Consider the following 27,445-nt stretch of genomic DNA (forward strand, 5'->3'; position numbering starts at 1 on the left):
TGGAAAGAATACACCACTTCCTGCAGGGCATACAGCAGCCGATAAGTACAAATCTCTGGCACCAGTTGATTTGAAAGTTTTTTTTTGTTTTTTTTTGCTGAACTGCCCCTGTAATTAAGATTATGCAATAAAAAGTTCTGTCTCAGCTTGTTTGTTGTGCCTATGAACTATTCCAGGTACGACAGAAGATTACCTGTTTTCTTCTGTCTCCAGCTGGGTTCACACTATGTTTGGATGGTATTTCACAGAAATATGTCAGAATACCAGCAAAAAGAGTTACCAATATTTGCAGGGGCATAACCCAACACCTCAATTACCAGAAGCTAGTCTTTTAGTGACTATGTTAGGTCCATTTTCTCGATGTAAACAATGTAAACTGCTCCATTTAAACAATATGTGACTGCTAAACATAGTTCCCTTCTTGTCATTGGTGGGGGTCCAAATTTAGCCAGCCACCAACCAATTAGACATTTAACACCTCCTTAAAGGGAACCTGTCACCCCCCGTGCCGGGGTGACAGGCTCCCGACCCCCCGTTAGAGACCCCTATACTTACCTCATCCCGCCGGGTCCCGCTTCTGGATTCGGTCGGGTCCCGGAGATCTCAGCCGCTGCAGCCCGGCGCGCGCGCTGACAGATGAGTCCAACGCTCATAGAGAATGACGGAGCGCTGGACTCTCCTGTCATTCTCTATGAGCGTTGGACTCATCTGTCAGCGCGCGCGCCGGGCTGCAGCGGCTGAGATCTCCGGGACCCGACCGAATCCAGAAGCGGGACCCGGCGGGATGAGGTAAGTATAGGGGTCTCTAACGGGGGGTCGGGAGCCTGTCACCCCGGTACGGGGGGTGACAGGTTCCCTTTAACACCTATGCTGTGGATAGGTCCTAAGTTGTCATTGTCATGAAAGACCGTGAAAACTAAAAATAAGATTGAAAACAAACTCACATCAGGAATCACTGACTAAGACAAGATGTTCTTAGTCATAACTTGATATCCTGATGCACCAAACTCACAGAAATAGACCAGCAGTGGATCTCCCCCTATGTGTTTTGTATAATCGTATGTTACATTGTGTTAGAGAGGTCAATTTGTCTAAAGTAAGAGTTTTCAGTCTGCTTCCTTGTTCTCTGTGTAAACTGTATTTCATTGTACTATGTATGAGATGCTACAGTAGTTTGTTGGCCCTATTATTTATCTAGTTTTATTATATATAGATGCAATATATAACTAAATTATACATTTAATAGATTATGTGCTAAGCATGTCCGAGAGCGCTGCAGCCAGGACAGCTGAAAAGACTAGACATGGCTGGGGGAAGAGAGAAGGGGGAGCACAGCTCAGCAGACAGAGCACAGAGAGTGAGGAGTGAGGAGACAGTGAGGGGGAGAGGAGAGAGTGAGGAAGAGATGAGAGATTGAGGAGGAGAGGAGAGATTGAGGAGGAGAGTGACAAGGAGAGGAGAGATTGAGGAGGAAAGTGAGGAGAGATTGAGGAGGAAAGTGAGGAGAGAGTGAGGAGGAAAGTGAGGAGAGAGGAGAGAGTGGGGAGGAGAAAGGAGAGAGTGAGGAGGAGAGGAGAGAGTGAGGAGCAGAGTGAGGAGGAGAGGAGAGATTGAGGAGGAAAGTGATGAGAGATTGAGGAGGAGAGAGTGAGGAGGAGAGTGAGGAGAGAGTGAGGAAGAGAGGAGGAAAGTGATGAGAGATTGAGGAGGAGAGAGTGAGGAGGAGAGAAGATTATTAAGGAGAGTGAGGAGAGAAGAGATTGAGGGGGGTGAGGAGGAGAGTGAGGAGGAGAGGAGAGATTGAGGAGGAGAGGAGAGATTGAGGAGGAGAGTGGGGAGAGAGGAGAGATTGAGGAGGAAAGTGAGGAGAGATTGAGGAGGAGAGAGTGAGGAGGATAGGAGAGATTGAGGAGGAGAGTGAGGAGAGATTGAGGAAGAGAGGAGGAAAGTGATGAGAGATTGAGGAGGAGAGAGTGAGGAGGAGAGGAGATATTAAGGAGGAGAGTGAGGAGAGAAGAGATTGAGGGGGGTGAGGAGGAGAGTGAGGAGGAAAGTTAGGAGAGAAGAGATTGAGGGGGGTGAGGAGGAGAGTGAGGAGGAAAGTGAGGAGAGAGGAAGGAGGAGAGAGGAGAGAGTGAGGAGGAGAAAGGAGAGAGTGAGGAGGAGAGGAAAGAGTGAGGAGCAGAGTGAGGAGGAGAGGAGAGATTGAGGAGGAAAGTGATGAGAAATTGAGGAGGAGAGAGTGAGGAGGATAGGAGAGATTGAGGAGGAGAGTGAAGAGAGAGTGAGGAAGAGAGGAGGAAAGTGATGAGAGATTGAGGAGGATAGAGTGAGGAGGAGAGGAGATATTAAGGAGGAGAGTGAGGAGAGAAGAGATTGAGGGGGGGTGAGGAGGAAAGTGAGGAGGAGAGGAGAGATTGAGGAGGAGAGGAGAGATTGAGGAGGAGAGTGGGGAGAGAGGAGAGATTGAGGAGAAAAATGAGGAGAGATTGAGGAGGAGAGAGTGAGGAGAATAGGAAAGATTGAGGAGGAGAGTGAGGAGAGAGTGAGGAAGAGAGGAGGAAAGTGATGAGAGATTGAGGGGGAGAGAGTGAGGAGGAGAGGAGATATTAAGGAGGAGAGGAGAGATTGAGGGGGGAGTTAGGAGGAGAGGAGAGATTGAGGGGGGGTTAGGATGAGAGGAGAGATTGAGGATAGTGAGGAGAGATTGAGGAGGAGAGTAGGGATAAAGAAGAGATTGAGGAAGAAAGTGAGGAAAGATTGAGGAGGACAGAGGAGAGATTGAGGAGGAGAGTAGGGATAAAGAAGAGATTGAGGAAGAAAGTGAGGAAAGATTGAGGAGGACAGAGGAGAGATTGAGGAGGAGAGTGAGGAGAGAGGAGAGATTGAGGAGGGGAGTGAGGAGAGATTGAGGGGGAGAGAGTGAGGAGGAGAGGAGAGATTGAGGAGGAGAGAGTGAGGATGAGAGATTAGGGGGGAGTGAGGAGGAGAGAGGAGAGATTGAGGGGGGGAGTGGGGAGGAGATTGAGGAGGAGAGGAGAGATTGAGTGGTTGTAAAGAGGAGAGGAGAGATTGAGGAGGGGAGTGAGGAGCAGAGGAGAGATTGAGGAGGAAAGTGAGGAGAGAGTGAGGAGGAGAGGAGTCAGGAGGGGAGTGGGGAGGAGAGGAGAGATTGAGGAGGAGAGTGGGGAGAGAGGACAGATTGAGGAGGAAAGTGAGGAGGAGAGATTGAGGAGAGGAGTGAGGAGGAGAGGAGAGATTGAGGGGGGAGTGAGGAGGAGAAGAGAGATTGAGGAGGAGAGAGTGAGGATGAGAGGAGAGATTGAGGAGGGAAGTGGGGAGGAGAGGAGAGATTGAGGAGGAGAGAGTGAGTAGGAGAGGAGACAGTGAGGAGGGGAGTGAGTAGGAGAGGAGAGAGTGAGGAGGGGAGTGAGAAGGAGAGGAGAGAGTGAGGATGAGAGGAGAGCATGAGGAGCATGAAGAGCACTGAACCCCCAACCCACTTTTACCACAGAGTTATTGGGGGGATTTATCAATCATATACACTGATTGTTTGGCAGGAAAAAGTAAAAATGTGAGTTTTTTTTCTTAGAAATGTACGCTGCTTACGCCAACTTTGACCAATACCACTTGTAGGCATTATTGACAACCACAGCTATCTTGTACAGCAAGTTTACTATGTGCAACTTTTCCGCATTTTTCGCAACCTTGTTGCATACTGACTCCACACAAGTGATGGGGCATTTTCCAGTATAAGGCTATGTTCACACAACGTATAAAGAACGGCTGTTGTTGCAAAATGTTCACGATCATTAATAACTGCGGTTGCCTAGTGTTAAATGACGGCTGTCCACTAAAGAACGTCCGTCATTACTACGTTGTGTGAATATAGCCTAAAACATAACTCTATGAGAGAAGAGGCATCCGTTATTTTAATTGACCTCCATAGAATGACAGACGCTAAATGCACACAGTGTATTAAATAACGGATGTTTTCTGAGCGGACGTCAAAATAATGACCATGACAATTATTCTCAGGCGTGTTTTGCTAACAACGGCCATTAGCTATGTGCCTTTTTTTTAATTTAAGTTGCTCAAAAGACAGTGGTCTGTTACCTACACTGCAGCAATAGACAACACACAAGAGGACAATGAGTTAGCAATGGCAGAATGTACAAGCTGTATGATCCAGTCACCCAGCTCTATGAACCAGATCCTACTAGAAACCAACACTGGAGAATGAATCTCTATCACATGTTACATGGTGACTGAGCTGCTGGTCTGAAATATAACATATATATAAATATAACATTCTATATGGCTCAACCAAAGCAACAATGTACAAGACTTCCTACATCATGGCTGAGGAGTTGTATCAATTGTAGAAAGCCATGAGTTATGTCCATCAAGTCTCCCTCCTTCCATCTTATTCCCATGGAGTGATGTATGGGGTGTGCGGGAGGAATCTAGATGTCTACTTCCATCAATACAGATTGATTCACCATAAGGAAATGATCCTGGCGCAATGTCTGTATTCCAGGGAAGTTATGGGAAGAAAAGCTGCAAGATTTCCATCCCTTTTCTTTAAAATTATTCAGTTTTATTACAGGAAAGGATAAAAGTACAATGGTTGTATAATAGTACTAGTATAGGTCAGCTACATATCCAGCCATAGACCTGCTCCTAGGATAGGCTCCTTTATAGTTCTGCGTCTGTCTCCTTTAGTCACTATATAGTCTTCCCATTCCAAAATCTGTCAAATCGGAACTATGGACCACTCAGCTTTCCCAGGACCAGAGAGAGCTGGAGACGTGTACGTAGCCACAGAATACTCCATGCTTCTCATCCATTGTTCTCCATACAATGATGGCCTCCCAATGGATAACATATGGGCTCTCTATGTCTGCAGGAGGTTGGATGGTGCGCCATCACCTTATGTACTGAGGTCATTCATGTTATTGTGAGCTCACACTCATTACAGCAAATGGAAAGGCATGACCATCTTCTTATTGGTAAGAAGAAAGTCATTTTTTTTTTAAGTTGGTTGAAGTGAGGTGACCTGTCCCATCACATACAATGCTATGACTACGCCCAACACTTCTAATGTGACACCAATTATATATATATATATATATATATATATATATATATATATATATATATATATATATATATATATATATATATGACAATCTGTTGGCTGCTGAGATTTGCTAACAATCCAGAGTGGTTCCAATAAGAAGAAAACCTCCCACACACTCCACTCAAGTATTTTCTTATTGGCTGTACATGTATGGGTGGAGCTTCAGCGCACCGCCCACATAATTTGCATAAAAGAGGCGGGAATGGATACAAACCACGTGACTTGTTATCGTCACCGTGACGTCATGTTATCCCGCCCCCCACTGTGACATCACTGGGTTTGAGTAAGTCACGCGAGACTTTCTGATGATAAGCTCAGGACTGGGCACAATAGAGGGTGTGGGGCAGGGTGATGTAGGGGTGCACATACAGGCTTTATGGGAGCCCCCAAACTTGGTGAACCCCTAAATCTTACATTACACCCTGAAATAGTGGCCTGACTGTAACCCTAGATTTTTGATTGTGAAGGGGGCGTGGCTTGATTGGACACTAAGTGTATGCAGATTATAGGGTCTCTGACGTCACTTCCTAGCTATATACCCGGCCGCCATTTTCTGGCGGTGAGACAGTTAGGGGGGACGGCGCACCGGTGGCGGCAGAGGAGCGGACGCAGTTTCCTGGACAGCACGCCCACCCACACGCTGACTGGTGCCGGTCATAGCGGAGGGAGGGGAGAGCGGCGGCTGAAGCCCGCGGAAGGAATCGGCGGCGGGAGGCGGCGCCCAGGGCCGGGCCGCTCATAGTCGGAGCAGCTCCCTCTGCAGCGGGGCCGGGTAAGTGCAGCACGTGCGGCCATTGTGTGCGCGCCGCTCCTCAGCTACACCCCACAGCGCGGGACGGGGGCGGCGGACGCCGGAGCGCGGGCTCTCAGCGCCGCTGACTCCTCCCCTCACTGGCTGCTGATGGGGGCGCCATGTTTCCCGGTGCACACCGGGGCTGTTCCGTGCCTATAGGCTGCGCTCATACGCTGCCCCCTAGGAGGCTGTCTATGGAAGACAGCCCGCCCGGAGTCCTGTACCGGGACAGCGCCCCCCGGCGGTGTGCGCCCGTCATTAACACAACTTCTCATCACTATAATAGCTGGCGGCTGTGCGCTGTCCCATCCTCCCATTACATTGGGTATAAGAATACACATTGCAGGGCCCGAGCACACCTAGTGCTGCTCACACTTCCTTTATGTACGGCCTGTAGTGCTGGGGGCGGGGCCTGAGCTGGCTGATAACAGAAAGTAATGCTAGTCCTGCGCAGCCAATGAAGCTAGATATTCTAATGCACCATTGCCCATGTAGCTGTCCAGCTCACAGCCAGGCATTGCCTATTGATTATTAGTGTGGCTTCAGTTCAGTGACTGAAGGGAACCTGCTATCACATTCATGCTGCCTGAATCAGGAGTCATGGGGCCGGTCCCTCACCCCGCCAGCGGCTTCTCCTCACCCCGCCAGCGGCTTCTCCTCACCCCGCCAGCGGCTTCTCCTCACCCCGCCAGCGGCTTCTCCTCACCCCGCCAGCCCTGATTAATGTCCCCTCCCTGTTTGGGTATTGGGGTAGGCAGAAGCCCCCCCATGGCTGGTGGATCACGCTGCATGAAAGTGGTGGCGGGTTCCCTTTAAGGCTCTGACCTCATGAATAAAGTGACATCTGGCGGGTAATTATGACAGGTCTTGCCATGTTATGGTGACCTCTGTTGGGTTTCCATAGCTTTGACTGCAACGAATAACACTGCATGTCGGGATATGACAGAATTGCAGGAGTATGCATGGAAGGAACCCGACACTTGCCAGATGAATATGAGCTTATTTGTTCAGTGCGATATGCATCACGTTACATCAAGTACACGTTTTGCCCAGACATGGCCTTCATCAGCTTGGCGTGTCTGGCCGAAGCATTTCCTTGTTGTAACATGATGCATTTTTGCGCTCAATAAATAAGCTCATATTCATCTGGCAAGTGCAGGGTTCCTAATATGCATTACCGAATCTGTCCACCTCATGCACCACTGACCAGCGGAGTGCCGTCCATACTCTCTACAATGACAGAATTGCAGACTGTGACTGTAAATATCATCTGTCTGTACACCACCAATCTTCATAACTTTCTGTCTACTTTAGAGGTGTGCAAACCTCGAGCACGCTTGGGTTTGTCAGGGTTTGGTATTTGATTACCAGTGGCCGATGAAGTTAGATGCAGCCCTAGGGAGTCCTGAAACATGGCTATGGCTACGGCTACAGGTTGTATCAATGTTTTCCCAGGCAGCCCTAGGACTGAACCCAACTTCTGCAGCCATAGGGAATGCTGAGTGCTCAGGTCTGGAGAACATTGCTGAACCCAAACAGTTTGAAAGGTTTGTGAAACACTACTGATTCCTAGACGTGAATGCTAGTGAATGAGGCTGTTGTATAGCAAATACCCTTAGGCTATGTTACCACACAGTATTTTGCTCAGTATTTTTCAACCAAAACCAGGAGTGAATTTAAAACACAGGCTATATTAACACAATGTTAAAATTGACTGGATGGCCGTCATTTATTTGCAAATAAGTTGTTGTTTTAAAACAACCGCAGTTTTGAATTAACAGACATTATTCTAAGCAAAAATGCTGGGTGGGAACATAGCTTAAAGTGACTGTACCACCAGGCCCAGGCTGAAGCACGAGGCGGGCCGACCTACCCTTAGTGGAAAGAAACCACAGCCCCTCCATGAATTGACTCCATTAGAATCAATGGAACCCTATGATAGAGGAGCTAGGGTTTCCTCCCACTAAGGGTGGGTCGGCCCGCCTCCAGTGCTTCAGCCAGGGCCTGGTGGTACAGTTACTTTAAATATGATTGCTAGGTGGGGCCTGTACATAAGTAGGAGTGGAATAAGAGGTGTTCCAGCACAGTCTGTGCAGCGCAGCTGCTCAGTCTTTTCATTGACTTTTACATGTGACATCTGTCAGTGATGGAGCTAGGATGTTCCTCCAGTTGACTTGGCTGAAGCCATAATTACATGTGGCCTATCCACCCGATGGTTCATTGTTCACTTATAATGGTTATGTATATATATTTTAGAATTAAAGCTAAGATGGTAAAATGTGGGAGCCGTAGTGGTCATATGCTCATAAGTAGGGCCGGATTAAAGGGAGGGCACCAGGGGCACGTGCCCCGGGGCCTCCACCACTAGGGGGCCTCGACCAGCCCAAACCTGAAAGTAGGGTTTGTGGAAAAAAGCAAACAGTAGAGGATACACAACCTCACACAGAGTGTTGTGTATCCTCACTGTTTGCTGCTAACCATGGCTGCAGCAGCCTGTGTGTCCTGTGACCGTGATATGGCTGGGAGACAGGAAACCAGGGCAGCTGCAGGATGGGTTACCCTTCTCAGTGTGAGCTAGAGGACCTGTGGTGATGTCAGGCCCATGTGATGAGGGAGGAGCCAGACTCTGCAAGCTGTCGGAGGGGATGTGTATGGAGAGGAGCTCATGTCCATATGAGCAGGTAACCAGCCCTTCAATGTACACACACACACACCTGCCTGTTACACATACATATTTTTTATGAATGCTCACACACATACAGCTCTGCTATCTATACTTGCACACTCTGTACTCTCCACATTGCCCCCTAATGCCATCTTTATCCCCCCCCAAAGTTTCCACATAAATGCCCACATTTTGTGGTGAGACCCACTACCCCTTCAGTGGCACAGTGCACAGTATTGCTGTACTGCTGGACAAATAGCCTCTGTCCCCATTACCACATGATGTCTGCCATGTTGCTGTTATATAGTATCCAGATTAACCGGCTGAAGTTGGTTTCTTATTCAGCAGTTTCTTATTTAGAGGATTTTTATTTTTCCTGTTTTAGCCATTATTCTTACAAGCAGGTTATGAATATTATACATTTTCTGTAAGTGAGGAGCCCTGAGGGGATTGGTGATAAATATGGCCAAAAGGACCCTACGGTTGGCATAAAAATGGGCATCAAAGTAATATAACACAAAATTATGATTTCAAAATAAAATTGATTTTGGATCACACTGATAATAGACAGAGAGGGGGGACCCCACATCACACTGATAATATACAGAGAGGGGGGACCCCACATTACACTGATAATATACAGAGAGGGGGGACCCCACATCAACCTGATAATACACAGAGGGGGACCCCGCATCACACTGATAATATACAGAGAAGGGGGACCCCACATCACCCTGATAATACACAGAGAAGGGACCCCGCATCACACTGATAATATACAGAGAAGGGACCACGCATCACACTGATAATATACATAGAAGGGACCACGCATCACACTGATAATATACATAGAAGGGACCCCGCATCACACTGATACTACACAGAGAGGGGGGGCCCCGCATCACACTGATAATACACAGAGAGGGGGGACCCCGCATCACACTGATAGTAGACAGAGAGGGGGGACCCCACATCACACTGATAGTAGACAGAGAGGGGGCACCCCACATCACACTGATAGTAGACAGAGAGGGGGGACCCCACATCACACTGATAGTAGACAGAGAGGGGGGACCCCGCATCACACTGATAGTAGACAGAGAGGGGGGACCCCGCATCAACCTGATAATACACAGAGGGGGACCCCGCATCACACTGATAATATACAGAGAAGGGGGACCCCACATCACCCTGATAATACACAGAGAAGGGACCCCGCATCACACTGATAATATACAGAGAAGGGACCACGCATCACACTGATAATATACATAGAAGGGACCACGCATCACACTGATAATATACATAGAAGGGACCCCGCATCACACTGATACTACACAGAGAGGGGGGGCCCCGCATCACACTGATAATACACAGAGAGGGGGGACCCCGCATCACACTGATAGTAGACAGAGAGGGGGGACCCCGCATCACACTGATAGTAGACAGAGAGGGGGGACCCCGCATTACACTGATAGTAGACAGAGGGGGGACCCCACATCACACTGATAGTAGACAGAGAGGGGGGACCCCACATCACACTGATAGTAGACAGAGAGGGGGGACCCCGCATCACACTGATAGTAGACAGAGAGGGGGGACCCCGCATCACACTGATAGTAGACAGAGAGGGGGGACCCCGCATTACACTGATAGTAGACAGAGGGGGGACCCCGCATTACACTGATAGTACAGAGAGGGGGGACCCCACATTACACTGATAGTACAGAGAGGGGGGACCCCACATTACACTGATGGTACAGAGAGGGGGGACCCCACATTACACTGATGGTACAGAGAGGGGGGACCCCACATTACACTGATGGTACAGAGAGGGGGGGCCCCACATTACACTGATGGTACAGAGAGGGGGGGCCCCACATTACACTGATGGTACAGAGAGGGGGGGCCCCACATTACACTGATGATGGTACAGAGAGGGGCCCCGCATGAAATTAAATGAAAACTGACAGTTTTCAACACTGAATTTGAAAGAAATAAAACATCTACAAACATTTTCACTACAATTCATGAAGAGCTCGGTGTCACAGCCATGTATAATGTTCATGAGCATTATAAATACCCTACAGTAAGGCAACAATTTGTATGGATGACTGTATAGCTTTTTTTTTTTTGTGTGTGTGTGTGTGGGGGGATGAGAGGCCCCAAACAAAATTGTTGCCCAGGGCCTCCACCAATCTTAATCCGGACCTGCACATAAGTGGGACAAATCGGTATATCAAGTCAATAAACTATAAATGTTAATAATTGGGAAACTGCAAACAACGTGTAGGTGCCTTTTTGCCCATGTCACACTGTACTGTCAAACCTTACAATATGCTGACACTATTTTGTTTTTCACCATGTTTCATTTGGCTTAAATTTTAACACACTTTTGGTGAATTTTTATATTTTTAAACTTGCAAAATTACACCCACTTTGTGCTCAGTTCCATCCATCTGTCGCACATGGGCAACTTTAGGTGTGTAAGCTTAGTATCTTTGGGGCTTCAGAACCAGTTACCAGTTGTCTATTAAGTTTTGATCTCAAGATACAATATTTTCAATGTTGGTCTTGCTGGAACCAGTGATGCACGGTTATAAAGCTGCTTTGTATAGTATCGCTATGTTCACATGATGATTTTTCTTTTTGTTTTAATCTTATTAAATGTCTAAAACGAGTTCTAAATTAAGTCAGTCATTTTGTGTTTTGGCCACCCATCATTACAATGATGGCTGTTGGTACACTATTCTAGTTCATGCCCCTTTGGGTGGTGGTCTTTTTTTCTGAAGGTCCATTGAATTTAATAGTAAAGACTGGAAAAGGATGGCAAAAAAGTCTCTAAACAAAAAAAACAAAACATCAATTGCTTGCAAAAATGTTTGCAAATTATCATGGAGATTATTTGGATGATCACGCAAAAAGGTCCATTATTTAACCCATGCACGGATGTCTAGGTCACAATTAAGGCGTGCTTTCCTCCTCTGCTTCTAAGAGCCATAACGCTTTTATTATTTCACCTACAGTGCTGCCTGGTTTATTAATTTTTTTTTTAATGTATTTTTATAATGGAAAAGGAGGTAATTTGAAACTTTTATTGGGGGTTTATTTTAGAATGTTTTTTTTTTTTTTTTTTAATTTACTTTTTTTTTTTTTTTTTTTTTACAGTTGCATATGCAATTGGATTTCATATACACATTAATGCTATGCAATTGCATAGCATTGATCAGTACGATCGGCAATCTTCTCATAGTCTGCCCTCAGGCAGGCTCTATTGGAGGATCACCGATCTAACAACATGGAAGTGAGTGTTTTTCCTCTGTCTGTCAGGGAAACAGTTTGGGACTCCTGCAGCATAACTGCTGGGTCCCAATCAGTCAGTGACTAAGGGCCCTATTCCACCGGACGATTATCGTTCAGATTATTGTTAAATCGTTCGAATCTAAACGATATTCGTTCGGTTGAAATGCAGTTAACGATTAACGACCGAACGAGACATCGTTGATCGCTTTATAAGACCTGGACCTATTTTTATCGTTGCTCGTTCGCAAATCGTTCGCATTGAATAAGACATCGTTCGGTCGGTCGCAATAGATACGAAAGCAATAGCGAATAAATAGCTAAGAAAAACGATTATCGTTCCATGGAAATGAGTGAATGTTTTCAGGTCTTTCGCAATAGCGGTCGTTTGAAATCGTTAACGATTATGCAAACGATAATTGTCCGGTGGAATAGGGCCCTTAGTTTAACGCTGTGATCACTAAAGATTGCGGCATTTATTGGGTTAATGACAGGCAGCTGCATGACTAAGCCTACCTCTGGCAACACTGCTGTGTGGGGAACGGCTCACTTTAAAAGTCCCTTCACTGTAGGAACATACATGTACGTTCCCTCTGCACGGGGCATGGGGACGTGGAGGAGTTAATACACTGCATTGGGCGGCTGTTATTCCATTGATATCAAGTAAAATGCAGTAATCATGGATATTATTTTAAAAAGAGTGGACTCCTTTTTCTCTTTTTTTTTTTTTTTTTTTTTTTTTTTTTTTTTTTTTTTGTACTTAGTTTGAACATAGCCTACAGGTTTCTGTTCCCATCCTTCTGAGATTCCATTGTTTTTAATGCAGCATTATTTTTAATTAATTTTTTTTTCTGTCAAGATGACACATATTGGTAGAGCTCAGCAGACCCTGTTATGGGGCCTGTCATGCATTGCTAGCGTCCTTCATATGAGGTTCATCTGGCAGAGCCTTGTTGCTTTCATATTAGACAAAGGCCACAGTGACTGTGTACATTGCGACAACTGACAGGAGGGACTTGATGTGAAATCTTACATCTTGAGCAATAACAGGGACCGAATATAATTTTTATGATAGTATGGTATATAAACCAAAGGTTACATGATTTATTTTTTTCTACTCCTGCCTAGTGCCGACAAAATGTTTCAAACGCCTGTCAATAATCTTGAGAAAATAAGGAAGGCACGAAAGAGAGTGAAGCAGTTGTTGCTGCAGATTGGTCTAGAAACTTGCAAAGACTCTCTGGAGGTAAGGAACGCTAGCATTTCTATGTGTGGTTGCTGGACCCAGAGACACTGTTCTATTGAATCTAATACCATGACACCAAGGAAATTCAATGATTAGAACAGTGTGCCTGTTCATATATCCTTCCATTCCCGAGATAATGTGGGTTTATAATTTGTCTGACAATTTAGTTAATAGTCGAGGGGGTGCAAACTTAATTTTAATAATGGGAGTAAATATCAGCTGATTGGAGTGATTACACAGTGAGGGGGTGTGAATGCCCAATAGACTATCTGTATAATCACACCATTACGCATTCTCCTAAAAAAAACTCTTTATGTTGAACACTGGTGTTTGCTTCCTCCTGTTCTTTCATTTCCAGTTGGCAGACAGTAACCATATGTGGAGATCTTACTCTGTAAGGGTACACTACGGAATTCTCGCGGATAATTAGACCTCAATCTGCCTGAGAATGGAGTTTGTAAGACGGGGAGAGTCGGGTAGGGGCTTGGGGGATGAGCGGTGAAATCTGCGATAAGTTATCAGCGAGAATTCCGTAGTGTGCATATACCTCAGACCTAGTTCACATCTGCATCAGTGGCTCTGTTTGGAACCACTTCTGCAGTACCACTACGAAAAAACACTGTGCTGTCAATGGGGTTGGGCATGTTTGGTGTTCATCATGCAGCAGCTAGGCCCTGAATGTGTGAACATAGCCTGCATGTTTTTTTTTTTTTTGTGTGTGTGTGCTCTTTGTCTGCTGTTTTTCAATGCAATTGTGGAAAAACATTATTTCTTAGTCTTTTAGGCTCCTGCTTCTTAACCTTTTAATAAACATACTACTTTGTACAAATTCCTTGAAATTGTTTTTAAATTGTCACTGTTATAACTTTCTAAATGAACAATGAAATAAAGAAAGTTTGCAATTTACATCTATTTAATTTAACATCATGCTTCAAAGGGAACCAGTTTGCACCTAACAGGCCTCTTTGTCTGTCAATCATCCCTGAGAGAACGGTGACTAGTCACAGACAGAATATTCCCCCCCCCCTCCCCCAGATGACTAGTTACCGCGCCTCTCCTGGCCTCGCACGGCAAGATAAAAGTACTTTCTCCTTACTGCGGCAGACAGGGCTGATACATGCACAGTAGCTCTATACTTATTATTTTGGGAACCGTATCAGGGCAATCTTACTGATTGGTTTACTTTAAAATAATGCTATACTTGTATCCAGGTCCAGTCTCCTGAACTCTGAAGCTTTTTAGTCTTGTGCTGGTTAAAAAAGAGACTAAACGCAGGAAGTCTTAGCCAGCACAGAGAGTCACAGCTCAATGCGTCCATTATTGAAATCACTGCCTCTGTGAGCGTGCAGATGACTAGGACTTCATGTGTTTAGTCTTTTTTTTTTTTTCCCAGCCAGCACAAGACTAAAATCTGCTTCAGGAGACTGGATCTGGATTTCAAGTAAGTTTTAAAGCATGATAACTTTGAAACATTATTGATGTATATTGCAAACTTGCTTTTTATCACATCTACTGTTGATTTAGACTTCGAAAATTATAATGACCGGTTCGATTGCAATAGGTATTTGTTTCTGGAACCTATACCCTTTTAATATCAATTTTTGTAAGAGTAAACTGTGCGTTTGTACATTTCAAATCAGATATTAATGTTCACCTGTAGCAGACATGCTGTGGACTTTTCTCTTTATTTTTATTTTTTTATGTTTTACTACTTGGAGCAAATCTGTTTCGTCCTTAATGAGTCCCACTTCTTAAGATAACATGTCTCTCTTTTTGTGTTATGACAATTTTACTTATTAAAGTGACATTTTTTTTCAATTTTGAAAAACTAGCCTTTTTTGAAAATTTTAAATTCTCTACTTGTTAGAAGTCCATGCCACATAAATAAGTTATATAAGTTATATAAATGTCATTTTACTCTTTTTATAATGTTAGACTGTAAGTTTAGCAGCGACTTGGGGGGGGGTACCAAAAACTTTTTGGGACATGTTGACATTTTCATTGGTACCATTCTGGGGTACATGTGACAGATTTTATGAGCTGATATGAATAAAAAAATCAGCAATTTCTGTGCTGTATAAATGACTACGGAATCCCAGGTGCAACCTGCTGATACCTGATTTTTATATGATAATATTTATGCCATAGACTATTTTGCTAAAAAATCTGATTTATTTGTTTAGATAGAATCATAGAAGTTTGTTGCCAAAAAAAGACCCACTGGGTCCATCTAGTCTGCCCTTTTAGTATTTCCCTGCTTATAATCTTAGGATAAATATATGTTTATCCCAGGCAGGTTTACATTCAGTTATTGTAGATCAATATCAAATCGCTCTTATAATATTGATGATGCAGATCATTCTCTGCCTTAGGTGGAGGCTAATTGGCTTCCATGGCAGAGACCTGCAGGGTGCAGATGACCCTAACCCTAATCTCTAGTGCTGAGAGTTTTGGCAGGTGCATGGCAATATGTGACAGCTGGGTCCCACAACAGGTGACACCTGCACTGCAGATGGTGACAGTTAAAGGGAAACTATAAGGTTAGACAGATCTAACCCGCTGATAGCCCCCTATAGCGCCTGGGACGCTGAGGAGGAAAGTCTGTGTCTCACCTTCCTCCTCAGCGCAGGTCCTGCAATGTTAGTTGGGGTAAACTCTGTTCCAGACCACTGCCTCGTCACCTGCCCCACCCCCTCCATACAATGTAAAGTGAAACTGCAGCATTATTTGTGGGGTGAAAAAACCCCACAATGTTGCAAAAAAAGTCCGTATAATTCCAATGACACCCGATTTTAGCTTTTGTTTTATTTTAGTATTTTAAATATATTCTCAGGCTTATTTTTTTTTTTTTTAGACATTATCTAAACTATAGTTTCGACCTTTTTATTTTTGTATTCTGACCCATAATGTAACCAAAATGGTATGTTTACTATTTACATCATTCAAAGTGTAGGATTAACCCTTAGGGGACACAGACAGTTTTGGCATTTATGACACAGCCAAATTTTTCAAATATGATGTGTCACTTTATGCATCTGTAACTTTGGCCGATAACTTTACCGATCCTTGTGATTCCAAGATTGTTTTTTCGTGACTTATTCTACTTTGTTAGTGGTAAATTTGGATCGATACCTTTTTAGCATTTTTTGTTAAAAACTCCAAAATGTTGTGAAAAATGTAAAAAATTATTGCATTTCTCTAAATTTGAGTTTATGCCAATAAGGAAGATAGTTATACCACATAAATTGATTAATTCATATCTATAATATGTCTACTTTATATTGGCAGCATTTGGTGAACATGCTTTAACTTTTTTTTTGGATTTTAGAGACTCGAATTGTTTAGTAGCAACTTACAAAATTTTTGTGTAAATTTAAACTCCGATTTTTTTAGGGACCAGATCAGTTTTGAAGCATATTCTAGAGGCCTGTATACTAGAAAACGCCCATAATTCATCCCATTTTGAAATCTTCACCCTTTCATGTATTCAAATTGACATTCATACAGTTTTTTAACCCTTTACGCATATCACAGGAATAACTTCAAAGAAAGTGTGAAAAGTAAAAATTTCCACTTTCTTTGCAGAGATTCTAATTCAATCCTATTTTTTTCATACCAAACCAGCTATTAAAGGAAAATGCAATAAAACATTTATTCCTCTGAATCTGCAGTTTTTATTATCACCCCATTTGTGGACATAAAGTGTTGCACAAGCGCACAACATGGCTCAGAAGAGAGGGAGCACCCTTTGGATTTTGGAGCGTGGATTTGGCTGAAATAAATGTAGGAGACCATGTTACAGAGCCCCCCCCCCCCCTAGTACTGAGACAGTGGGAACCCCCCACAAGTGACTCCATTTTGAAAACTACACCCCTTAAGGAACGTAACAAGTGGTACAGTGGGCATTTTGACCCCACAAGTTTTTCAGTTTTTTGCAAAAGGGGCCCATGAACATTAAAAATCAAATTTTTCACACTTACACGTTAGTGAAACCCCAAATTTTCCAAATTCCAAATAGCTTGGAGAAGCAAAAGCCCCCCAACATTTGTAAAGCAATTTCTCCTGAGTAAGAAAATACCCAATTTGTGAACGTAAAAAATTGTACGGTCGCACAACACTGCTTAGAAGAGAAGGAGCACCTCTGTCTGTGTGTGCACTCCTACTATAGCAGTAAATGCAACGACGTTTACTGACACCAACGGAGGGTGATGTTTATTAACGGACGCTGAATGACACTGACATTAAAGGACGCTGGCGCTTACTAACGGACGCTGGCTGACGCTTACTAACGGACGCTGGCTGACGCTTGCTAACGGACGCTCACTAAGATCTCCCTTATCACTGGGAGATTACAGGGGAGGGGGTATTTATTATCTGTGTGTGTTTTGTGTATACACTATGTGTATGCAGGCTCTGATCTCCTTACATAGCATTCAGCTAGTGGGGGGTCAGACCCTGCATCCAGCCTCTGTGGTCCTCACTGTCAGACACTGTGATTGACAGCTCTGATCACAGAGCTGTCAATCACAGTACAGAGAAGCAATGTGACCAGCGTCATTGGACAAACGCTGGTCACATGCTTCCCAGGAGGAGGCCATCCCTGGATCCCTGAGCTCAGGGTGAGTCCCGGGACCAGGGAGGCGTGGCTATCGTGGGTGGGGGTGCCGCGGGAATCGCGGGGGGTCGCCGATCGCGGGGGGTCATCAGAGGCAGGGGAAGAGGAAGAAAAGGAGGGATCTCTGCCCCAGCTTCCCCCGGTCCCGGACCTCAGCAGGTTACCGATCCCCTGATGCCGGTGATTGCCTTTCCTGGACCACTGCTGGGGGCCAGGAACGGCTTCACTAAACTGTCAGCTATTAGCTGACAGTTTAGTTTCGGCTCCCGGGCACTGTTTACATAAACAGTGAGCACCGGGAGCGGGGCAGTTATAGTACATCCTGGTGCGGAAACTAACCTCCTGCCAGGACGTACTATAACTGCATGGTGCGGCTAGGGGTTAATAACATTATGTTATGATAGTTTGCAACAGTTGCAAAAAATCCATCCTTGGTGAAGCTTTTTGTTCTCTGATGGCATGTGACAGTGACCGGCTTGTGATGTCCGTGATTTGTCTAGGTGCCCTATTCTTGGACCCTGTGAAGCGCTTCACAGTAAGGTGAAATTTCTTTTAATACAATTGTCCTGTTTGATGCATAGGAGATTATGAGGCCAACAGAATAGGAGTAAACGGGCCACTGATCACATCACTCCATGCATTCAGTTTGCAGCAAGATTTTCAAAAGAAACTGGCTTTGTGTTTGTTTGACGTGGTTGGGCTACACCTAGTATTTCTTTATTTTGCCTTATTAAGTTGGGAGGGGATCTAAGCAGAGATCTCCACCTTTTCTTTCATTTTCCTCAATAGGAAATGGGTTAAAGCTGTGGAGCACCCATTTTAACGTTAAAATGTGTCCAGGTTGCATAATAGTTGCATGCTATTAGACAACGTGCCCATCTGTTCTATTCAGCTACATCATTGTGTTCTGTTGAACCCTGCATATGTGTAATGTAGTATAAACTTGCCTAGGGTCATGTGAGTCCTCTTAGGGCCCTATTATTAGGGGGCAATTATAATGTGAAAAATTTTATCATTTGAATTTAAGTGATAATAGTTTTGTGTTAACGCAGGCAAAGATCAAACAACCAACGAGGAATCGCTTATGTGCCATTGATTTTGTGCAGACACCATTGTTGTACTCCCATCCATTCTTCAATGATTGCTGCAAGGAGACCCAGCTCATGCCGGGCAGTACAGCTGCCAAGGAAACCATCCGAGTTTTGTGCATTAGTCTCTGCATCAGAAAAGGGTTCATGCACAAAACCTGCCAGGTAGCAGACAGTGGTCCAGTGTAAGCTGCATTTTCCCGCACAGATCTTTGCAGAATGGGTATGAGACCAACACTTAATATCCACTTTATGGGGTTATTGAGAATTAGAAAAAAAAAAACCAGTTGATACCCCCCACCCCTCAGACATGGAGTTGTAATATCATATACATATATAGAAAGAGATAAAATGAGGAGAAATGTTGGCTTTAAGAAAGACTTGAGGCCTTACTTATCCAAAAGATCCTTGTTGCCCGTAGAAACCAATTGGTTCAGCAGTTTTTATTTATCCCCCCTGCAGTACCTGCCTGGTTAACATCACTTCCTTTGAATTGTAATACGGGCACATTCAGGTGTGCCCACATTCCAATTAACTATAGCAGATAACGTAAAGTACAGCCAAGAGTCGTACTTTACATTATCTGCACAGTCTGTTTCGTGTGGCCGATGTTCAATGAATAGCGGTCGCACAAAATAGACATATTAGTTTTCTGTGCGGCCGCATCAGGGATTAATGCAATCGGCTGCTGTGATTTAAGCAACGTCTGTTGTTGCAAACCTGCAACAACGGCCTTTGTTTAATTAAAAAAATTCATTATATGAATGTGGCCTAAACATGCATTTTGTACAACAGATTTTACGTAGCAATGCCCAATGTTCTGTGCATTTGGGGTTGGTCACATAAAATCTATTTCGTTTTGTCATTGTTTTAAGATCAGGTTAGTACTATTTTGCTCAATGCAGCATGGCACACGATAGACACAAGAGGTTGAGGCTGAGAGGATTGCAGTTCAGATCACATTGTGTACAGAAACCACTGCTTAGCTGGGTTGGCTCCTTTCAGAAGTGCATGACTTTTATTTGGAGCCACAGGAATGCTTGCAATACATTAAGTATCAAAACGTATATTCTTTTGTTTGTTTTTTAGGAAATCAACACTTATAATCCAGGAGACACACATTTTTCCAGTACATCATGGGAGGATGTCTCGCTTTGGGAAGCTTTTGGACGCAGAAATGTATGTCTAACGATAGCTGTTGGAAAATAGTGTAGAACAGGTTTTATCAGTATACTGGTCTGTCTCTTATGCACACATAAGGATTTGCTGGAGATAGACATGTGATTTTTTTCCTGGAAGGTCTCTGTGCATTATTTTATAAATCGTATACCATGTAACAATCTCCCAAAGACTTTATTTGTACATAATAGCAGATTATCCTCTGTGTTGTAATTACAGCAGTAAGGTCTACCATGTGCAGGCTGCATGTTATCTAGTATTTTACATTTCATCCATAAGGAGACGTTAAAAATATATTTTTTCAAAAACTTATTTGGATCCTCCCTTGATGTCACTGCCTTCTGTAATGCTAGTACAATTCCTCTTCTATTTGGTGTTGGTGCTTATTTTTAATGACAGATTTTATTTTAAAAAAAAACTATTAGAGGCACTGCTGCATTTTTTTTTTTTTTTTTTTTTTAAGAAATCAACAGGTGGTGTGGTTGCAAGCAGTTTTCCAATATATGCTCAATATTTTTACGTTTTCTATGTTTAAATCAATATTATACATATGGCTACTGGGTCCCTTTCTGTCAAACAGCAGTTCATGCTTCCTATTATATTTGGTCTTTTCTCTGTTTGAAAAGAGACCAAACATAGGCAGTCCCAGTCCTTTGCACGCTCAGATACAGCTTGGTAACATTTGCGCATGGAGCGGGACAAGTCTTCACTACGCTGGTGTACAGTTGCTGTGCGTGTACATTTAGTATCGGAGAATCCTCGTGTGCTCACATTGTATGGTCAGCTCTCCTGTCACAAAGCACCAAAACCTTTGTTATGCAACAGTTCAGTTAGTATAATGTCACTGTGTGGTTGCAAAGCGTTTTCTCCTGATATGCATGCAGAGTTAATACAGTTAGCAAAAGTTATTAATTTGCCTTAGTTGCCCTCAGTTGATATACAATCGGCATGATGGACAGGTGTCTTTCCCTGCATGAGTGTACAAAGGGCTGGGACTTCCTGTGTTGTGTGTGTCTTTTTTTTTTTTTAACAGAGAAAAGACCAAATCTCTTCATGGAGGGAACATTTACCATAGTTTGGCCGTATGTATAATGTCGATTTAAACAGAAAAGAAAATGCTTGAGATCAAAACCCTTGTTTACTTCTGGCTTCAGTTGCATATCTAGCAGGACCTCCTTTAAAGGGGTTGGACACTTTACAGTAAAATAGTTCAGTATTTATAACTATACTGTATACTAACAGCAGCTCCTTATTACCTTATAAAGCTAAAAACAGACTCCCTTCCTCCAGGCTGTGCTGCCCTGCTCTGTTGTGCGTTTGTCCATAAGATGGCTGACAGGGAGGAGCATGTGACCATGCCCCCTCCCTCCCCAGGGTAAAAGCCCTGTATTCATTAGGGAATTTACTATTAATTACTAAGCTAAGCCTGCTGATCTCAACAAACCAGCCTCTGACTCTTTCCTTAATACAGTGGTAACTTGGATTACGAGCATAATTCGTTCCGGGACTGTGCTTGTAATCCAAATCCACTCTTAAACCAAAGCAAATTTTCCCATAAGAGATCATAGAAATGCAAACAATTGGTTCCACACACCCAAAATAATTTATTGATCAGAATAACATGTAAAACAAATGAAACAAATATTCAGAAACAGCAGAATATGTGATGTTATAAGTTACTGTACAGTAATGGAGAGGATGGGGAATACAAGGGCTGACAGACTGCAGGGTATATGAAGGAATGAGCAGGACATATGTGGGCACAGTATAGCAGCGCTCTCTGTTTGGGGAGAGAGGGGTTACAGCTATGAAGAGATTACCTCCACAGTCCTGTCCCCTGATGTAAGCCCCAGTCTGAAGTGGATCTGCTATGATTTGGAAGGTGAGGGAGACTTCCTGGGTCAGAGTACAGGGCTGTAGACCCCGCTATGCAGACCATGCCCCTCCTCCCCTCGCGCTCCCAAGCTCTTAAACCAAAGCAATGCTCCTAAACCAAGTCACAATTTTGAAAAACTGTGAAAGCTTAAAGCTGAGTCCAAAGCAGGGTCTGGGATAGGAGGGGAAGTGAAGAAGCATTACAGCTCTTATTACTCTCAGTAAAGGGCGTAGAAAAGCCTCTTTGATACTTGACACAGGAGAATAAAAGCATTTTTCTACATTATAGAAGCAGAGATGCAGGAAAAATAGATGTAGATATACACACATTTAGGGTTGAGGCAGCACCTCCTGCATTGCAGCATTTGTTTATTTGCTGAGGCAAGCCCTTTTATTTATCATGCTAACTTTAAATAACTTTGCAAACATTTTTACCTTCTGCATTTTTAGTATGTGTTACAGTAAATCAAACACTGCATGTTTTTATTACAATACATGTAGGTTAGGTTATAATGGACACATCCACAAATGGTGCCAAACCTAGTGGAATTGTGGGCCTGCAGACTTTCGAATATGCAGAGTATCTGTTGTGTAGCAGACTACTTGTGGATTTTTTACACCTCAAAATCCACATATAAAATATACAGAATTTGTTGTTGATTTGCAGTGGAAAGTCTGCAGTCTGATTTTACTCTTCTAGTTCCGTGCTTCAGGTACTGAACAAGCAGGAAATGATAACCGGTTCTTGCTCTTCAATATTCAGATTTGTGAATGCAGCAATGAAAGGCTCGCTGTAACACAAGAGTGGGGAAGTGCTCATACATTGCTTTTCACTCACTTAAATTTATTTTCTGTAAACTTGATCCTGTAATGTTTTAAAATGCAGAAACCTTTTGGTATTTTTAACTTTTTTTTTTCCCCTCTGTTTCTTTTTAGGGTTACAGATCAAAACAGTACTGCTGTAGTCTCTGCAAATTTTCCACTAGACTGCTCTCTTCATTTAAAGCCCACCTGCAGCGCTACCATGAAGATGAGAAGGACCAGGAACTCATGTCGGCTTGTCCAAGCTGCCCCTACACTTCACAAACAAAGAATGTTGTAAAGCATATGCGAATATTTCACTCTAGTATTCGTAAAGTTCCACCTGGAAAAGAGAGTCCAAGTACAGTAAACTCAGTCAGATTTTCTTGTGCAAAATGTAACTTTACTGACACACTGTATTATAGTTTAAAAAGGCATGTTCTTCTGACCCATCATCAAGCTGAACTTGAAAATTACTTTGGGGAGAAGTCTGAAGAGGAACTCAAACGTTCTTCTGTATTCAAGATCTGTCCAGACAGTAGGTGGTATTGCAAAAAATGCAATTGTATAACAAGTAACCGTGATGCTTTGATGTACCACATTTTAACATCTGATAAGCACAGAGATCTGGAAGTTAAACTTAGATATGACATTACTGATGTTAGTCGAACAAATGTTAAAAGACCATACAAAAAATTCCTAAGTTCCTCTTTAGCTCATCCACCTAAACCACCGCTGCTGCTGCCAAATGTTGCAGCTGTAGTCTCTCCCACCAAGCAAGATGTAAAAGTACATTCCCTTCAACAGAATGGTCCTAATACACCTTTATTGGGGACACCCAACCCCTCAATTCAGAAAATTGCGCCAGCATCTACAGTTTCTAATCCTGCAACAGGTTTGGGCCAAAAAATATCTACTACACTTGCTCCTTCTGCTCAGGTTGGGTTTGTTACTGCGCAACTTCCTCAAAACCAGAGCATTACTCTTCAAGCTTCCCTTCCTCAGTCTGTCTTCCTGTCTCCAAGATTTCCCTTGAATCAGCCTGTTACTGCAACTGTCCTTCCTTCAGGTGGTCAGGTTATTCCTGGTACTCAAGCTGGTGTGAGATCTGCTGTTCTTCCCATGAACCAAACTTTGGCTTTAAATCAGCAAGCAGTTTTAACATGTCCACAGGCCTTGCAGTCTGCTGTAATAAATGTGAATCCAGCAGTGAGGCCTAACAATGTTGCAGGCAATCAACCTGCCATTGCTCCAAATACCATCCTAACTGCCCCCATACTTAGACAGCTGATACCAACAGGAAAACAAGTAAATGGCATACCGACATACACACTGGCTCCCATCTCTGTAACCTTGCCAGTTGCCCCATGTGCTATACCAGCTGTGACTCCACCAAAAGTGCCAGTACAGTTGTCTCAGCCTGATAAAGTGGTTCAGGTTTCAACTTCTCCAGCTAGTGCACCATCTCCTCCTGTTGTACAGGTGCCACAAACTGCATCACAAAAGCCCACCAATTCTACTGCTGCAAAAGGTCAAGTCATTGCTCCAGCCAGGGGCAAGGAGGCTAAGCAGTGGAAGACTTGTCCTGTTTGCAGTGAACTTTTTCCTCCAAATGTGTATGAGGTACATATGCAGATTGCTCATATAAAACAAGAAAATAGTCCTAACAAACCAATAGATTCTTCCGCCACCAATGAGGCAAAGGAAACTGTAGTTGTAGCAGCTCAAGCATCATTTTTAAAAGTCCTGAAGGAAAGATCCATTAGATGTCTCACATGCAAAACATTTACTCAAGAAGGTGAGGTGCTAAAACACTTACTTATGCATGGCATGGTATGCCTCTACTGCAAAGCAGTGTTCCATGAACTAAGAAATTTTATCTATCACATGAAAATTCTGCATGTAGGCAAAAAGAAGGTGCATGGTGATTTTGTCAAGAAAGGTATTACTATATCAAGTGATGCTAATGGTGATGCACTTTTTCCCTATTTTGACTTTACCTTTAACGTATCTAGAGAAGAAATTGGAGACAAGGATATGCATCTTGCTGTGGTTACTGGAGCTAATGCAAACACTGCTTCTCCAGTTTATATCAAAATACAATATAGACCAGAATCTTATGGTTCAGGAGGTCAACAGGCCTCAAATTGTCCATTTTGCAACTGTGCTTTGTCTGAGCCATATGAGACACATTTGAAAGAAAAGCATCATATAATGCCCACCGTGCACACAATACTAAAGACTCCTGCTTTTAAGTGCATCCATTGCTGTGGTGTTTACACTGGCAGCATGACCTTGTCTGCTATTTCAGTTCATCTTCAGCGTTGTCGCAATGCTCCGAAAGACAGTACCTCTGGAGCAGAGTTGGTTTCTGAAAATAATGGTAAGCATAAGGGAGGGGAGTATGTAAAAATAAAGCAAAATACTGCGGCTGATGCTCAGGGAGCCTCAAGTGAGTCAAAGAACAATTACAGATCTGGACCCTATGCATCAAAAGAACCTCCATCTAAAAGGAGGAGACTTGACATGAAACCTGATTCTTCAGAATCTCTGGAGACATTGGAGTCTCTTGACATGCTTGAGATGATTCCAGACAGCAGTGCAACAGTGTCTCATGAATCCAAGAAAGAGTTCTTGTCAAAGTATTTCCACAAAAAACCATACCCCAGCAAGAGAGAAATAGAACTGCTCTCAGTTGTACTTGAAATGTGGAAAAGTGATGTTGCCTCATTTTTTGGTACAAAACGTTATATGTGCTTGAAATTTCTCAAAAATCACAAACAGAGAGTATTGCTGGGATTTAAAATGGCTGAGCTCAAAATAGTGCAACATGACATAGAACTGCAGGAAGACTATTAAATACATTGTAAGGGGCCTATTCCACAGTAGCGATAATCGGCCGAATCGGGCAGGTTCGGCCGATTATCGCTCCTGTGGAATAGAGAGAACAATCAGCCAATGATCGTGTCATCGGCTGATCGTTTATTTAGGTTCAGACCTAAAATCGTCGTTCGCCACCAGCGCATCGCTACGGTTGAATAGCGGTGCGCGGTGGCGACCGTCAATTTCAGCATAACCATACATTACCTGTCTTCTCCCGGTCCCGCGCCGCAGCATCGGCTTCGGAGCGGGGCGGTCTGAACTGACAGACCGCTAAGCCAATCACTGGCCGGGACCACCGCGGCCAGTGATTGGCTGAGCGGTCTGTCAGTTCAGACAGCCCCGCTCCGAAGCTGCTGCAGGACAGGGAGAAGACCTGCGCCCGGACAGGTAATGTATGAAGCAAGGGCTGCAAGGACATCGGTAACAATGTCCCTGCAGCCCTTGTTTCACGATCATCGGGGCCGTGGAATAGGCCCAGTAAACGAGTGCCGATCTAGCAGATCGGCGCTCGTTTACGTCGTTGATCGGGCCCTGCTCTGCCCATGGAATAGGACCCTAAGACACATGGCTGCAGTGACATATGCCTGGACAGCACTCGTGTTCTGGGACGTTATACTGAAAGTTTGAGGGAAGTTTAGATGCTAACACTTTTTAAATTTGTTTTCCCCTGTTCTGGTGCTCTGAATTATCAGCCCTTTTGGTGTGCACTTTCTAAGTGACCTCTGTATTCGCTTATTCTTGTCAATAGGAATGTTCTATTTTTTGAATATTCTCTTCAGTTTCCCATGTTGTACATTTTGATTTTTAAAGCGTTTTGTCATTTGTATTGTCGTCCTGTTTGTAGTTAAAACCATGTTTGACAGCTCTCACAATGTGTGCACACCTCTGAGGGATAAAATGTATATTGTAGACAGTGGTTTTACTATGCAGTGTTGATGGATAGTGGAAAGTGCACTCAAATCTGCACTCTGTAATGGGCATATCAGGGTAAGGAACCAGTATCATCTGTATACTGTGTAGTCCCTACAGCACATATTGATAGTCTTGAGTACACTGTTCTTTCCTCTATAGTACACAGTAGTTGTTTAAGGTCCCCATACACCCAATATTTTTGTTTGGGTGTCAGTATGAGGTATATGGGGCTTTCCTGACAATCTACCAACAGATAAGATCGGTTGAAATAGGGGCGGGCGTGATGCAAAATCACTGTCACCTTTGTTCTCAGAGAGAGGCAACAGCTGTCTACCTGCGGCTTACCCCTCCCCACCAAACATTCCTGTGTATAGGGAGGACGGGCGGTTATAGAAGGTGTATGGTCACTTTTAGGCCTTTTGTATATTAAAACTGGCAATTTCCTCCTGTTGTAACAAACATTCAGCCATAATGTGTTCCTGTGTGTTTGTTTTTCCCCGTCTAATTAGAAAAAAAAATCTGGGTGAACTTCCCCCATTAAAGGTCTTTAGTAGCTGTGTTGTACTTCATGTATTGGACTAAGCCTCTTTAGGCATTTCTTCAGATGGCATTAGGATAAATTCATCTACACACTGGGTGGAGCATGATTTCTGCATCATTTTGGGTGTACCTAACGAGAATTTTTTTTTTTTCCAGTTTGGAAATTCTAATTCCAATTCTGCAATTTAGTTTTTAATGTGTGATACAGGACACTTTTATATACATATATAAATATATAATTTATTAGTAACTTTGGGAAATCAGGAACCCCTAGTTGTAGAATATGTATCTATGGTGCCAGTTGGGCTCCCTCATTTCTACTCTTAACGTATTATGTGTAGAAGAAAGAAAATGTTACTTTTTTGCCAATTTGGACTTTTGTTTAAAATAAACCTTTAAAGTCAA

At 43.6% G+C, this 27,445-nt stretch overlaps 1 protein-coding gene across 5 annotated transcripts; it reads left to right on the forward strand.

Annotated features, from left to right (window-relative positions):
• Positions 1 to 710: 710 nt before the first annotated feature.
• ADNP2 (ADNP homeobox 2) lies at positions 711 to 27,445 on the forward strand. Of its 5 annotated transcripts, none has more exons than XM_069957905.1 (4): positions 711 to 789; positions 13,030 to 13,147; positions 19,940 to 20,029; positions 22,841 to 27,445. In XM_069957905.1, the coding sequence occupies exons 1-4, from the start codon at positions 785 to 787 to the stop codon at positions 25,562 to 25,564; spliced, it is 2,937 nt and encodes a 978-aa protein (XP_069814006.1). In that variant the 5' UTR covers positions 711 to 784; the 3' UTR covers positions 25,565 to 27,445. The 5 variants fall into 5 exon arrangements, with proteins under 5 accessions (XP_069814006.1, XP_069814007.1, XP_069814008.1 ...); XM_069957906.1 differs by lacking the exon at positions 711 to 789 and adding an exon at positions 5,452 to 5,915; XM_069957903.1 differs by lacking the exon at positions 711 to 789 and adding an exon at positions 7,283 to 7,483.

Source organism: Dendropsophus ebraccatus, chromosome 2, assembly GCF_027789765.1.
Source record: "Dendropsophus ebraccatus isolate aDenEbr1 chromosome 2, aDenEbr1.pat, whole genome shotgun sequence".
Lineage (NCBI taxonomy): Eukaryota > Metazoa > Chordata > Amphibia > Anura > Hylidae > Dendropsophus > Dendropsophus ebraccatus.